The sequence below is a fragment of the Schistocerca cancellata genome, chromosome 10, assembly GCF_023864275.1.
Source record: "Schistocerca cancellata isolate TAMUIC-IGC-003103 chromosome 10, iqSchCanc2.1, whole genome shotgun sequence".
NCBI lineage: Eukaryota > Metazoa > Arthropoda > Insecta > Orthoptera > Acrididae > Schistocerca > Schistocerca cancellata.
In genome coordinates this window covers 139,277,538-139,294,327 of record NC_064635.1, presented here as the reverse complement: position 1 = coordinate 139,294,327, position 16,790 = coordinate 139,277,538, and the positions used below count along the sequence as shown (strand labels likewise).

The following is a 16,790-nucleotide window of genomic DNA, read 5'->3' as shown; positions in this document are numbered from 1 at the left end:
TACTTCCTCATTAGTTATGTGATCTACCCATCTAATCTTCAGCATTCTTCTGTAGCACCACATTTCAAAAGCTTCTATTCTCTTCTTGTCCAAACTATTTACCGTCCATGTTTCACTTCCATACATGGCTACACTCCATACAAATACTTTCAGAAATGACTTCCTGACACTTAAATCTATACTCGATGTTAACAAATTTCTCTTCTTCAGAAACGCTTTCCTTGCCATTGCCAGTCTACATTTTATATCCTCTCTACTTCGACCATCATCAGTTATTTGGCTCCCCAAATAACAAAACTCCTTTACTACTTTAAGTGTCTCATTTCCTAATCTAATACCCTCAGCATCACCCGACTTAATTCGACTACATTCCATTATCCTTGTTTTGCTTTTGTTGATGTTCATCTTATATCCTCCCTTCAAGACACCATCCATTCCGTTCAACTGCTCTTCCAAGTCCTTTGCTGTCTCTGACAGAATTACAATGTCATCGGCGAATCTCAAAGTTTTTATTTCTTCTCCATGGATTTTAATACCTACTCCGAATTTTTCTTTTGTTTCCTTTACTGCTTGCTCAATATACAGATTGAATAACATTGGGGAGAGGCTACAACCCTGTCTCACTCCCTTCCCAACCGCTGCTTCCCTCTCATGCCCCTCGACTCTTATAACTGCCATCTGGTTTCTGTACAAATTGTAAATAGCCTTTTGCTCCCTGTATTTTACCCCTGCAACCTTTAGAATTTGAAAGAGAGTATTCCAGTCAACATTGTCAAACGCTTTCTCTAAGTCTACAAATGCTAGAAACGTAGGTTTGCCTTTCCTTAATCTTTCTTCTAAGATAAGTCGTAAGGTCAGTATTGCCTCACGTGTTCCAGTATTTCTACGGAATCCAAACTGATCTTCCCCGAGGTCGGCTTCTACTAGTTTTTCCATTCGTCTGTAAAGAATTCGTGTTAGTATTTTGCAGCTGTGGCTTATTAAACTGATTGTTCGGTAATTTTCACATCTGTCAACACCTGCTTTCTTTGGGATTGGAATTATTATATTATTCTTGAAGTCTGAGGGTATTTCGCCTGTTTCATACATCTTGCTCACCAGATGGTAGAGTTTTGTCAGGACTGGCTCTCCCAAGGCCGTCAGTAGTTCTACTGGAATGTTGTCTACTCCGGGGGCCTTGTTTCGACTCAGGTCTTTCAGTGCTCTGTCAAACTCTTCACGCAGTATCGTATCTCCCATTTCATCTTCATCTAAATTCTCTTCCATTTCCATAATATTGTCCTCAAGTACATCGCCCTTGTATAGACCCTCTATATACTCCTTCCACCTTTCTGCTTTCCCTTCTTCGCTTAGAACTGGGTTTCCATCTGAGCTCTTGATGTTCATACAAGTGGTTGTCTTATCTCCAAAGGTCTCTCTAATTTTCCTGTAGGCAGTATCTATCTTACCCCTAGTGAGATAAGCCTCTACATCCTTACATTTGTCCTCTAGCCATCCCTGCTTAGCCATTCTGCACTTCCTGTCGATCTCATTTTTGAGACGTTTGTATTCCTTTTTGCCTGCTTCATTTACTGCATTTTTATATTTTCTCCTTTCATCAATTAAATTCAATATTTCTTCTGTTACCCAAGGATTTCTACTAGCCCTCGTCTTTTTACCTACTTGATCCTCTGCTGCCTTCACTACTTCATCCCTCAAAGCTACCCATTCTTCTTCTACTGTATTTCTTTCCCCCAGTCCTGTCAATTGTTCCCTTATGCTCTCCCTGAAACTCTGTACAACCTCTGGTTCTTTCAGTTTATCCAGGTCCCATCTCCTTAAATTCCCACCTTTTTGCAGTTTCTTCAGTTTTAATCTACAGGTCATAACCAATAGATTGTGGTCAGAGTCCACATCTGCCCCTGGAAATGTCTTACAATTTAAAACCTGGTTCCTAAATCTCTGTCTTACCATTATATAATCTATCTGATACCTTTTAGTATCTCCAGGGTTCTTCCATGTATACAACCTTCTATCATGATTCTTAAACCAAGTGTTAGCTATGATTAAGTTGTGCTCTGTACAAAATTCTACCAGGCGGCTTCCTCTTTCATTTCTTAGCCCCAATCCATATTCACCTACTACGTTTCCTTCTCTCCCTTTTCCTACACTCGAATTCCAGTCACCCATGACTATTAAATTTTCGTCTCCCTTCACTATCTGAATAATTTCTTTTATTTCATCATACATTTCTTCAATTTCTTCGTCATCTGCAGAGCTAGTTGGCATATAAACTTGTACTACTGTAGTAGGTGTGGGCTTCGTATCTATCTTGGCCACAATAATGCGTTCACTATGCTGTTTGTAGTAGCTTACCCGCATTCCTATTTTCCTATTCATTATTAAACCTACTCCTGCATTACCCCTATTTGACTTTGTGTTTATAACCCTGTAGTCACCTGACCAGAAGTCTTGATCCTCCTGCCACCGAACTTCACTAATTCCCACTATATCTAACTTTAACCTATCCATTTCCATTTTTAAATTTTCTAACCTACCTGCCCGATTAAGGGATCTGACATTCCACGCTCCGATCCGTAGAACGCCAGTTTTCTTTCTCCTGATAACGACATCCTCTTGAGTAGTCCCCGCCCGGAGATCCGAATGGGGGACTATTTTACCTCCGGAATATTTTACCCAAGAAGACGCCATCATCATTTAATCATACAGTAAAGCTGCATGCCCTCGGGAAAAATTACGGCCGTAGTTTCCCCTTGCTTTCAGCCGTTCGCAGTACCAGCACAGCAAGGCCGTTTTGGTTAAGCATTATAAACCCATACGTTGCAGAGTAAGTGGATTAAGGATGTAAAAGACCCTTCATGGTATAGTAAATAATTTAGGAAGTGCTGGTGAAACAGAGACTGTTCAGTTCCCGGTAAGAAAGAGAGCACGGAAATTTCAACAGGCAAAACTTAGTTCGTGTGTACATAAAAAGATCAATACGTGAAGAGTACAACAATTTCCACCGTCGTATATAATGAAAGACGTTGCCGAAACCCGAGAAAATTCTGATGCTACATAAAATCGCCAAGCGCGTCGAAGGCTGCTATTCAGTCGCTCGTCGAACAGGCTGGTGTGGCAACTAAAGATAGCGAAAGAAAAGCTTAAGTTTTAAATTTGACGTTTAAAATAACGTTCACGGAAGAGGATCGCGAAGACGTACCACCGTTTGACGTTATCCAAGCTACGATTTTGAGGGAATAGAAATAGACAATTCTGGTGCCGAGAACCAACTAAAAGAGTTGGAAACGAGTAAGCCGCCTTTGCCGGATTGAATCTCATACGGTTCTACAGAGAGTGCTCTTCCACAGTGGCCCCTTACTTAGCTTACAATCATCACGTATCTGTCGCCTACTACAACGTCCCAAGTGACTGGAAAAAAGGGCGGGTGACTCCTGCGTACAAGAAGGGTGACGGAACGGACCAGCAGAATTACAAGCGAATATCCTTAAGATCGGTTTGGTGGATAATTTTGGAGCTTATACTGACTCCGAATGCAATAAGTTTCATTGAGACAGAAAACCTACTCCCACAGGTTAGTAAATATTTAGAATGCATCGCTCGTGGGAAACTCAGCTTGCGTTTTTCTCGCACGATATACTGCGAATCATGGATGAAGGGCAACAGGCAGATTCCGTATTCCTAGATTTCTGGAAATCGTTTGACACGGTGTCCCCTATGCAGACTACCAGAAAAAGTCCGAGCATAGAGATTAGATTCTCAGATATCACAGTGGCTCGAAGACTTCTTAAGTAACAAAATGCAGCGGGTTGTCCTGGACGGCGAGTGTTCGCCGTCAGAAGTGCCTCAGGCATGTGTGACAGGACCGCTCACGCTCTGCGTATACATACCTGGTGTGGCGTATCAGAGTGGGCAGCAGTCTCCCACTGTTTGCAGAGGATGATTTACACGAGATTTGCATTTGGTGTACTAAATGGCAGCTTGCTGTAAATGTATACAAATGTAACTTGATGCAGATTAGTAGAAAAAAAGCAGTCGTGTAAGGTTCGAATACAGCATTAATTGCTTGACACAGTCATGTAGACTAAACATCTAAACTTAACATTGGACAATGCACGAAGTGGAGCGACCTCGTGAAGTCGGTTGTAGGGAAGGAGAACTGTCCACATTGGTTTACTGGGAGAATTCTAAAAAAGCGTTGCTCATCTGTAAACGTAACTCGTCGTAGAACACTTGTGCCATCCATTACACAGCAGTGCTCGAGTGTTTTGGGTCCCCATTCGCTCAAAGTGATAGTACAGACTAAAAGTGACTCCAGACATGCAGTACTGGACGCTGGAGCTCCTCTGGATTTGCAACAGCAGAGGAATGCTTTGTATGGCATTTCGTGTCTTGCGTAAGTCGCCATTGCATTCTTGTACTCTTATTTTAATTTTTCCCACAGATAAAAGTGCAGACCTGTTAAACATAGTGAGTGTACAGGCCATTTTCTGTTTCCCCAACGACCGAGAAAACGATCTTCTAATGTTCTGATGAGAATGTCTATAAATTTCAGTTTCGAACAGGTGGTACATTGATCATGTTGATACCGCGTGGATTATCCTTTGTATATTTGGGAAGAGTTCCGGTAAGTGCGGCACCATGGTCAGCTTCGCAGTGCATTGGCCGATGCAGATACTGTTAACCTCCAGTTCCTTGCAGGAGATACGTGTCAAGTGGCGTGAAACAAACCCACTTTGGGACACTTGCCAGGACAACGTTCAGTACTGATGATCGTGGTCCTACGTGATAGGGCCCTCCGGAGACAGGTAAGAAATCCTGATTCTCTTCTCTGTGTTTACGCGGACAGGAAGAATACTGTACTGCAAATCATCAATGTGGCTCTGTAGCAGAAAGCAGTAGCGCCTCCCTTAACTGGTCGGGAAGACATTCAGAAATTTTTAATTTAGTAATTTCGTGGTTTTATTCTTTATAATTTGTTTTACGAGTCTTTACATTGTAATGTATTGCCAGGCAATGATGGTGTCCAGCAGATTTTATGATTACTTATGGCGAATTTTAATAGGGATGAATTGACACTAACTGAGTAGCCAGTTCTGTTATTTTCAAGACATATAACTTTATCTTGGCTCTCAATCTTTGTAAGTTAGTCTCTCTGTACGTGTGTCCCTGCATAATATTTTTGAGCCAAGCTGTTAGTTGATGCCCTGGTTAGGCAAAGTCTTTTAATGCCGACAATAAACTTTATTCAGCAAGTTATTAGCTTCTTGTCAACCCAACTTTAAGAAAATAATTTTTAGCTTCAATGGATTAGAAATAGCAGCAAACCAGTTGCAAAATAGATGTTTATTAAACCTTGACCATCGTTTCGACAGTCAAGTTGACAGCTCGCTGCTGGCTTCCACATAGTATTTGTTTTCCTCAGAATTCTGTGTCGAGTAAGAATACGTCTCTTGTTATATTACAATGCACTTTGCATCAGCAGTTGGTTGCTATTCAACATTTTAGTAATATGCCAAATATTTGGAAATCTGTGGTAGGGTGCTGAGATCATCGGTCCCTAAGCTTACACACTACTTAACCCAATTTAAACTAACTTACGCTAATGACGACACACAAACCCATGCTCGGGGGAGGACTCGAACTTCCAACGGGGGAAGCCATAGTAAAATACAATGTTAGACCGACTCCCCCCACCCCTTTCTATTTTTAGTGTGTTTTTATTGTACCTATAACATCGTGATTTCTAGGCATATACGCTGGTTAGTGAAGCTTCATTTACTATTCCTTGTTTATTTTATATCACCCTCCTCCTAGTCTATATGTTACACCTATGCGCATATACGACACGCAGGGTCGCCAATTACCAGACGTAAGTTAAAGGCAGTGCCTTCGCTCTTCAACCAGTCAGCGCATGTCATTAGCTCTGAACGTGAGATACTGACGCTCATAGGGTGTGACGCCACGTTTCATATTTGAATGTCGTTTCATACTAATCTTTCAATTGTTACACTATATGCTGTTGTATCCTGCGTCAAATATATGACGTTTAAAAAAATTGATCGTTTGACGATAAAGCCCTGCACTAGATGGCTACTACATGTATATTATATATTTTAAATGGGGTTTAAGTAGATGACATTTAACAGACAGAGTCAACGACTCCCACATTGACTAAAGATAATGTGATTTTACGTGAGTGTGCTTCTATAAAGAAATTTTTGTAACATTTTCTGTAATTTTGCATAATGTAACGTTACTATCTTTGTTCATTACACAATGTCGTAATGTCGTTAATAGGTACTACATTTTCTGAAGAATACGGTTTTAAACCGTCGAAACCGTGCTCCAGGTTTAATATGTTACAGGCATGCGTGGTGTCTGTTCATTCCGACATATCCGAAATAATAGACATCATGCGGACTCCGCAGCTGTGAAACATTACAAGTAAATTGAATGTGGAGGGAGGGAATAAATGCTGCCAGCTGCAACGACACATTATGCGGAATCAGCGGCGATGATTGAAAAGGTCTGTCGGACTGGGATTCGAACCTAGGATCTCCTGCTGACAAGGCAGTTGCGTTAATACTGCTCCGCCCAGAACACAGTGTTTATCGCGGGCCAGGTGGCGCTGGATGAGAATGTGGGTCGGCCGCAAGGCGTACCCAGATGGATCGCGCAGATGCGATAACACTGTGTCCCGGATGGCGCAACTGCCTAGTCAGCAGAAGATCCCAGGGTCGAATACCGGTCAAACACATTTTCACTCGTCATCGTTAATTCCACTTCATGTCCCGATGAAGCTGACATCAGTAATCCCTTCGCTTTCTTTGCTTTCTCCCCACTCCCTCAACCTTAAATTCGCATACAAGGCTTAATAAACCTGTATTTTGCAACTGCTTGGCTGTTTTTTTAATTCACTGAAGCTCCTGCATGCACAGTTGCTGAAACGCAGCCGTATTCAAAATCTTGAATACACTCCTGGAAATTGAAATAAGAACACCGTGAATTCATTGTCCCAGGAAGGGGAAACTTTATTGACACATTCCTGGGGTCAGATACATCACATGATCACACTGACAGAACCACAGCCACATAGACACAGGCAACAGAGCATGCACAATGTCGGCACTAGTACAGTGTATATCCACCTTTCGCAGCAATGCAGGCTGCTATTCTCCCATGGAGACGATCGTAGAGATGCTGGATGTAGTCCTGTGGAACGGCTTGCCATGCCATTTCCACCTGGCGCCTCAGCTGGACCAGCGTTCGTGCTGGACGTGCAGACCGCGTGAGACGACGCTTCATCCAGTCCCAAACATGCTCAATGGGGGACAGATCCGGAGATCTTGCTGGCCAGGGTAGTTGACTTACACCTTCTAGAGCACGTTGGGTGGCACGGGATACATGCGGATGTGCATTGTCCTGTTGGAACAGCAAGTTCCATTGCCGGTCTAGGAATGGTAGAACGATGGGGATTCGATGACGGTTTGGATGTACCGTGCACTATTCAGTGTCCTCTCGACGATCACCAGTGGTGTACGGCCAGTGTAGGAGATCGCTCCCCACACCATGATGCCGAGTGTTGGCCCTGTGTGCCTCGGTCGTATGCAGTCCTGATTGTGGCGCTCACCTGCACGGCGCCAAACACGCATACGACCATCATTGGCACCAAGGCAGAAGCGACTCTCATCGCTGAAGACGACACGTCTCCATTCGTCCCTCCATTCACGCCTGTAGCCCAGCTTCATGGAGACGGTTGCGAATGGTCCTCGCCGATACCCCAGGAGCAACAGTGTCCCTAATTTGCTGGGAAGTGGCGGTGCGGTCCCCTACGGCACTGTGTAGGATCCTACGGTCTTGGCGTGCATCCGTGCGTCGCTGCGGTCCGGCCCCAGGTCGACGGGCACGTGCACCTTCCGCCGACCACTGGCGACAACATCGATGTACTGTGGAGACCTCACGCCCCACGTGTTGAGCAATTCGGCGGTACGTCCACCCGGCCTCCCGCATGCCCACTATACGCCGTCGCTCAAAGTCCGTCAACTGCACATACGGTTCACGTCCACGCTGTCGCGGCATGCTACCAGTGTTAAAGACTGCGATGGAGCTCCGTATGCCACGGCAAACTGGCTGACACTGACGGCGGCGGTGCACAAATGCTGCGCAGCTAGCGCCATTCGACGGCCAACAGCGCGGTTCCTGGTGTGTCCGCTGTGCCGTGCGTGTGATCATTGCTTGTACAGCCCTCTCACAGTGTCCGGAGCAAGTATGGTGGGTCTGACACACCGGTGTCAATGTGTTCTTTTTTCCATTTCCAGGAGTGTATTTGACTTTCATCTTAATTGATGATATTTGATGTTGGCAGTAGCCAAAATGGCTTAATAAATGAAAAAAATTATTAACTGATCTAGATGGTTTTATTCAAAAAATATTCGGAACATTAGTGGAGTTAGACAAGAACATCGTTTCTTTATTTACCTCCAACTTCACAACTGTATTCTTATGTACTGGATGGAAGCAGAGGCACGCAAGAGACTCTTATCGGCTGCATGGTGTGAAGACTGATGGAGACTGAGGCGTCCTCCAGGTCCTCCCAGCGGCTGTGCGGCAGGAAGCGGAAGCGCCTCAGGATTTCCGCCAGGAAGACCTTGAGCTGCAGACGGGCGTACTGGGTGCCCACGCAACTGCGTGCGCCCACCCCAAACGGCAGGTAGCTGCACGCGTGCTCCTCCCCTCTGCGGCCGTCCAAGAAGCGTGAAGGGTCGAACCTCAGAGGGTCTGGGTAAAACTGTGGCAGGCGTTGCGTGATGCCGGGCACCAACAGCAGGACGGTGCCCTTAGGGACCAGCACCCGCCCCCTGGGCAGCCGGAGGTCCTCCGAGGCCACCCGGGAGATCACCGGGACCGTCGGGCATATTCGCAGCGTCTCCTGTGGAAGTCAGGTTTACGTTCTATTCTTATCACCACTTGAGCGGAAAAAATTCTTTGGGTTGGTAGTAGAACAGATGTTTAACAATAAGTATGTTAAACAAACACTTAGGTGACAAATGTCATGGGACAGCGATTTACATGTATCTCAGATAGTGTACATAACTTGTACATGAGATATAAAAGGGCAGTGCACTGGTGGAATTGTCATTTGTACTCAGGTTACTGATGTCTGAAGGTTATGGCCACACGACGAGGATTAACAGACTTTGAACGCAGAGTGGTAGTTGGAGCTAGACGCATGGGACATACTGTGGTGTCACCGCCAGACACCACACTTGCTAGGTGGTAGCCTTTAAATCGGCCGCGGTCCGCTAGTATACGACGGACCCGCGTGTCGCTACTGTCAGTGATTGCAGACCGAGCGCCGCCACACGGCAGGTCTAGAGACACTTCCTAGCACTCGCCCCAGTTGTACAGCCGACTTTGCTAGCGATGATTCACTGACAAAATACGTTCTCATTTGCCGAGACGATAGTTAGCATAGCCTTCAGCTACGTGATTTGCTACGACCTAGCAAGGCGCCATTATCATTTGCTATTTATCTTGGGATGCATGTACCGCCAGACCGATGTTCACCAATTACGAATTAAAGTTAAGTATTCCAGCACCAACGTACCTTATTGGCTATATTAATTACATTGTCCTGTTGCAGACCTCACGCCAGACTGCGTGAGCTTAAACGCGTGCTCTTCGGCTACCAACCACAGTGGCTTGGCTGTCTTGCCTAGCCACAACACATACCATTTCGGAAATGGATAGGAAATCCAATATTCCGAGATCCACAGTGTCACGGGTGTGGGGGGAATAGCCGCTTCACTTAACGACGCAGAGCAGCGGCAATTGGGTCCAGTTTTCAGTGCTAACAGACAAGCAACACTGCGTGAAATTACCGCCGAAATCAGTGCAGAACGTACGACGAACGTATCCGTTAGGACAGTGGGACGAAATTTGGTGTCAGTGGGCTGTGCCAGCAGACGACTGAAGTGAGTGCCTTTGCCAGCAGTTCGTGCTTAAAATCTTGCACCTACTGTGCTTTCGCAGTTACGGTCGGCTACTGAGCCAGCATGGCTCACCATTACTGTAGGGGAGTTCCACAACTTGTCGTGTCAATTGCTCTTCGAGGTGCTGCAGTACGCCAGGCAAAAGCAGTCAGACACGATATTACGAGGCATACCATGACTTCTGTTGCCTCAGAGTATAGACAGTCACTAGATTACGTCGTGACATTCCGAAGATTTTTCAAAGTTACGACTAGCCGATGCCTGCAGGTAGTGTCTGGTCGACTGCTGGACAGAAGCAGCTGCAGCAGGCTCTCAGAAGAATGCCTGTGAGGGGTGAGATGGGGGCGCTGGGGGAGGGGCAGCAGTCCTTCCCATCGCTTTCTTCCCCACAGCTGCCCATGGTCTGTGTTGCTGGCCGTATAAAATATATCGCCTTCATCTACGCCATGTTCGACGTATCAGCGTGTTTGGTTTCTCATTTTCTGTACTTCTTCATGCAATATCTGAATACTGAACAACCATATAATCTGAAGAGCCAAAGGAACTGCAACACCCACCTAATATCGTGTAGGGCCCCTGCGTGCACGCGGAAGTGCCCCCACACGATGTGGAATAGACTCGACTAATGTCTGAAGTAGTGCTGGAGGGAATTGACCATGAATCCTGCAGGGCTGCCCATAAATCCGTATGACTACGAGGGGGCGGAGATCTCTTCTGAACAGAACGTTGCAAGGCATCCAAGATATGCTCAATAATGTTCATGTCTGTGGAGTTTGGTGGCCAGGAGAAGCGTTTAAACTCAGTGAAATTTTCCTGGCGTAACTCTATAGCAGTTATGGACGTAGGGGGTGTCGCATTTTATGTTCGCATTGCCCAAGTCCGTCGGAATATACAATGGACATGAATGGATGCTCGTGACCAAACGGCACGTTTACATACGTGTCACCTGTCAGAGTCGTAGCTTGACGTACCAGGGGTCCCACGTCACTCCAACTACACACGCCCTACACCATCATGACGCCTCCAACAGCTTGAACAACTGCATTCATGCGATTGTCACCATACCCGTACACGTCCATCCGCTCGATACAATCGGAAACGAGACTCATCCGATCAGGCAACATGTTTCCAGTCATCAACAGTCCAATGTCGATGTTGACGAGCCCAGACGAGGCGTAAAGCTTCGAGTCGTGAAGTCATCAAGGGTACGGGAGTCGGCCCTCGACTTCGTAATCCCACATCAATGATGTTTCGTTGAATGGTTCTCACGCTGACACTTGTTGATGGCCAGCTCTGAAATCTGCAACAGTTTGCGGCAGGGTTGTGCTTCTGACGTGTTGAACGATTCTCTTCAGTCGTCGTTGGTCCCGTTCTTGCAGGATCTTTTTCCGGCCGCAGCGATCGCGGAGATTTGATGTTTTACCGGTTTCCCAATAATAACGGTACACTCGTGAAATGGTCGTACGGGAAAATCCCCGCTTCCTCTCTACCTTGGAGATGCTGCGTCGTATTGCTCGCGCGCCGACTATAACACCGAGTTCACTCACTTAAAACTCCATAACCTGCCATTGTAGTAGCAATAACCGATCGAACAACTGTGCCAGACACTTGTTGTCTTATATAGGCGTTGCCGACCGCAACGCCATATTCCGACTGTTTGCACATCTCTGTATTTGAATATGCATTCCTGTACCAGTTTCTTTGGCGCTTCATCGTACAACCGCTCGTTCGACAAAAGATCTGTATCCAAAGACTCGACAGTTGCACAGGTCATACCAATATTCAAGAAAGGTAGTAGGAGTAATCTACTAAATTACAAGCCCATATCGTTAACATCGATATGCAGCAGGATTTTGGAACATGTATTGTGTTAGAACGTTATGAATTACCTCCAAGGGAATGATCTACTGACACACAGTAAACAGGAATTTAGAAAACATTGTCAATGTGAAACATAAGTAGCCCTTTACTCACACAAGGTGTTGAATGCTACTGACAAGTAATTTCGAATTGGTTTCGTGTTTCTAGATTTCGGGAAAGCTTTCAACACAGTATCACAGAAGCAGCTTATAGAGACATTGTGTGCTAATGGAATATCGTGCCAGTTATGTGACTCGATTCGTGATTTCCTGTCAGAGGGTTCGTAGCAGTTGTCATCGAGTAAAACAGAAGTAATTTCTGGCGTTCCCCAAGCTATTGTTATAGGACCTCTACTGTTCCTCATTTATATAAACGATTTAGGAGACAATCTGACCAGCATGTTTGCAGATAATGCTGTCTTTTATCGTCTAGTAAAGTCATCAGCAAATCTTCCGCCCTCTGTAACTGAGTGGTCAGCGTGACGGAATGTCATACCTAACGGCTCAGGTTCGATTCCCGGCTGGGTCGGAGATTTTCTCCGCTCAGGAACTGGGTGTTGTGTTGTTCTCATCATTATCATTTCATCCCCATCGACACGCAAGTCGCCGAAAGCCTTGCACCAGGCGAACGGTCTACCCAACGGAAGGCCCCAGCCACAACGCATTCCATATCAGAAGATCAAAACAAATTGTAAAACGATTTAGAAAAGATATCTGAACGGTGCGAAAGTTGTAAATTGCCGATAAATAGTAAAAAGTGTGAGCACATCCACATGAGTGCTAAAAGGAATCGGTTAAACGTCGGTTACGCGATAAGTCAGTCTAATCTAAAGGCCATAAATTCGTCAATATACCTAGGAATTACAACTACGAACAATTTAAATTGGAAAGAACACGCAGAAAATGTTGTGAGGGAAGGCAAACGAACGACTGCGATTTATTGGCACAACACTTGGAAGGCGCAGGAGGTCTAATAAGGAGACTGCCTACGCTACACTCGTCCGTCCCCTTTTGGAGTACTGCAGCAGATCTGAGATCGTTACCAGACAGAATTAACGGATTCCATCGAGAAAGTTCAACGAAGAGCAGCACGTTTTGCATTATCGCAAAATAGGAGAGCGAGTGTCACGGACATGATACACGTTTTCGGGTGGACACATAAAAACAAAGGTGTTCTTCGCTGCGGTGGAATCTTCTCACGAAATTTCAGTCAGCAACGATCTCCTCCGCCGACCTACACAGGGAGAAACGATCATCGTAATAAAATAAAGGAAATCAGAACTCGCGCGGAAAGACATAGGTATTCGTTTTATCCGAGTGCTGTTTGAGAGAGGAATAATAGAAAATTATTGTGAAGGTGGTTCGATGTACGTTCTGTCAGGCACTTAAGTGAGATTTGCAGAGTATCAGTGTAGATGTAGATGTAGATTTACAGCTCTAGTCCCAAAGGGGAAAAGTCTTGTGAAACATGAAGTAAGATACCACGTCCCGTTAATGAGCATTAAACAGCCTGGAAAACCCTGCCTTCAAAAAGGAAAACGTGTATCGTCACAAAACAGCACATTAAAGTCATACCCCATAAAATAGTCATCTTAGTACATCATTCATACGGCATCTACTGGAACCACGACCACAAAAATTAAGAATGATTCTGGTACCACTCCTGAAAATGTAACACGCTGAATACATATGATAATCCCCAATGTTATCCAACTCTACATTGAGCAAGCAAAAAAAAAAAAAAAAAAAGGTTGTAGGAATCAAAGTTCAGGAATAAGAAATAAAAACTCTGAATATGTCGATGAAATATTAATTCTGTCAGAGACAGCAAAGGACTTAGAAGAGCAGTTGAACGGAATTGACAGTGTCTTGAAAGGAGGCTGTAATATGAACATCAACAAAAGCAAAACAAGAATAATGAAATGTATGATGCTGAGGAAATTAGTTAATGAAACGATAGAGTTAAAGTAGTAGATGAGTTCTGCTATTTTGGCAGCAAAATTATAAGTGAAGTCGGATTTAGAGAATATAAAATGTAGACTGACAATGACAAGAAAAGCGTTTCTGAGGAAGAGAAGTTTGTTAACATCGAATATAGACTTACGTGTTAAGAATATTTCCTGAAGATATCTGTCAGTAGTGTAGCCGTGGAAGTATGGAAGTGAAAGATGCATGATAATCTGTTTGGACGAAAAGAGAATAGAAGCTTTCGAAATATGGTGCTACAGAAAAGTGTTGAAGGTTAGGTGGGTCGAGCACGTAACTTATGAGGAGGTTCTGAACAGAATTAGAGAAACAAGAACTTTGTGGCACAACTCGACCAAAAGAAGGGATTGGTTGATAGGAGACTTTCTGAGATATAAATGGATCACCAATTTAGTACTGGAGTCAAGTGTGGGGGATAAAAACCGTAGAGGCAGACTAAGAGATGAATACAGAAATCAAATTCGGAAGGATGTATGTTGATTTAGTTATTCGGAGATGAAGAAACTCGCACAGGATACAGTAGCATTGGTAGCGTCATCTAACCAGTCTTCGAACTGAAGACCACAATAACTTGCCAGTCTAACCTTATCAACACAGTCACAGTACAACGTTGATGTAAGTGCCTAGATGAGAACAACATTTACTATTATGTGCTAGAATACGTAGCAGAAAAAGGGAAGGAAGAAAAAACGGTATAGTTTTATTCTGTTGTGCAAAATCTGACAGACATGCACATAGAAATGAATTAATGATATTAGTTCAAGATTTTAACGCGAGAACAGGGGAAACTCTAACTGATGTAACTGGCACCATGCATGTTTAACCTAGCGTTCATCTACCAACGATGTGAGTACTCACTGGGAACGACACATGATTCGGATTTCATATTCCACTGTAGGTCTCTTTTCCCCATTTTTATAACTTGAATAGTTTCGGGACATGCAAGTAACTCGAGAGGCGTCCAATTGAAAGACTTGCAGAATACCATTGAGCTTGAGTGATTTAAATAAAAATGGAGAAGAATTAAAGCATTTCATAATTTATGATAACCTGAGAATTAAAAAAGGATGTTCGTAGCTATACATGATCACCTCAACATGATCGTTCACTGACTACAGAACAGATAACAGAAAAAAAGCATCTCTGGTAAGTGATTAAAGGAAACGAGATCTGTATTTAGTACATTCTGAAATATATATTTTAACATGATGGACCAGGAATAATAACACTTAAATAAATAAAGAAACAACATTCAGGGTACACGTTTTACAATATAAAAGCATACAACTATTATGCCAATTGCTAATGTGACACAGCACAGAATATATAAAAGAAGAATGGAAGAATAGAAGTAGTAATGTTCAAAATGCAGCGTTTGAAGTACTGCAAAAAGCTTAAAGAGATACGATCAGGAGGCATTAAGAATATGGAACGAAAAACTAGAAAAAGCCATAAGAGAGAGAAACGAAAAGCATATCTAAAAGACTCCAGAATTAAAGAAAGGAATGTAGTCAACGAAGAGCTAAGCGAAGCTGTAGAGAAGAACCCAGAACAAGCTGGGAAAATACACTGACAGAAAAAAAAGTCGCAACACCAGGAAGGAGTTTTGCAACACAACCGAAAGTTGTTAGGCGTGTTTCTACATGTGAAAGATGGTGTCTGTTAAAATTTCCCACCAGTCATATAAGAGTGGCACATAAAAGTGGCTTCAGTACTTAATGTGGTGAGTTGATGTTAGTCAAGAATGCCTTAATGCTACAAAGATGGTATTATGAGCAACTCACTGAACCAGAATGAGGTCATGTAATAGGGCTACAAGAAGCTGGATGTTCATTCTGCGACACTGCAGAAAGGCTTGCAGGAAGTCAGCCACTGTACACAATTGCTGGCAGTGACTGTCACGAGTATGTACTGTAGCAAGAAGATGGGGCTCCAGCCGGCCACTTCGCACTACCGAGAAGAAGACCATCGTGTTCAGTGTGTGGGTCTGGACTTTTGTATTGCATCTGCAGCTGCAATTTTAGCAGCACTTGGCACCTCGGTAACACATCGAGCTGTAACAAATCGTTTATTTCAATGGCAACTCTTACGTGCACGCTCTGTAGCGTGCATTCCACTGACTCCAAACCACCGCCATTTGCGACTTCAGTGGTGTCAAGGAAAACTTCATTTGCGGACAGGGTGGAGGTCTATTTGGATTTCTGATAAAAGTTGGTTCTGTCTCCGTGACAGTGATGACCGTGTGTTTCAATTAGAAGGAGACAAGTTGAAGACCAGCAACCAACCTGTCTACATGTTAGACATACTGTACCTATACCTGAAGTTCTCGTCTAAGTGCGATTTCATATGACGTCAGGAGCACTTTCGTAGTTATTCCAGGTACCCTCACTGCAGAACTGTCCATCAGTCTGATGATTCTACCTGTTGTGCTGCCATTCATGAGCAGCATTCCTTGGGATGCTTACCAAGAGGAAAACGCTCACCAGCCTACAGTTATAGTGGCTCAACAAGCTCTACAGAGTATCGACATGTTGCCTTAGCCTACTCAATAAACAGATCAGTCTCCAATCAACACATATGTGACATCATCGGACGACAGCTACAGCGTTATCCACAACCACCATTAACTGTCCCTGTACTGACCAACCAAGAGCAAACGTCATGGAACCCATTCTCACAAACTGACAATTGGCACCTGTACAGCACAATGCAGCACGTTTGCATCCTTGCATTTAACACTCTGGTGGTTACACCGCTTATTTACGTACCAGCATTTTACATTTGCAATGACTTATCTTGCTGTTACACTAATTTTTGATCTTGCAATGTTAATCACTGTTTATGTTACCTAGAGAAGTGTTTTCACTTAATTTCATTAGTCTCGATTAATTGTTATCTGGTGATCCGATTTTTTTTTTTTTTTTGGTCATTGTGTAAAAGTAATCTAGAA

At 44.0% G+C, this 16,790-nt stretch overlaps 1 protein-coding gene across 1 annotated transcript in view; it reads right to left on the bottom strand.

Moving 5' to 3' along the window:
- Positions 1-8,404: 8,404 nt before the first annotated feature.
- LOC126106512 (cytochrome P450 4C1-like) overlaps positions 8,405-16,790 on the bottom strand; it is a 130,594-nt gene continuing 122,208 nt past the window's right edge. Inside the window, exon 7 of the mRNA XM_049912836.1 lies at positions 8,405-8,932. Coding sequence (XP_049768793.1) covers positions 8,504-8,932 — 429 coding nt within the window. The 3' untranslated portion in view covers positions 8,405-8,503. The remainder of the gene's footprint in view (positions 8,933-16,790) is intronic.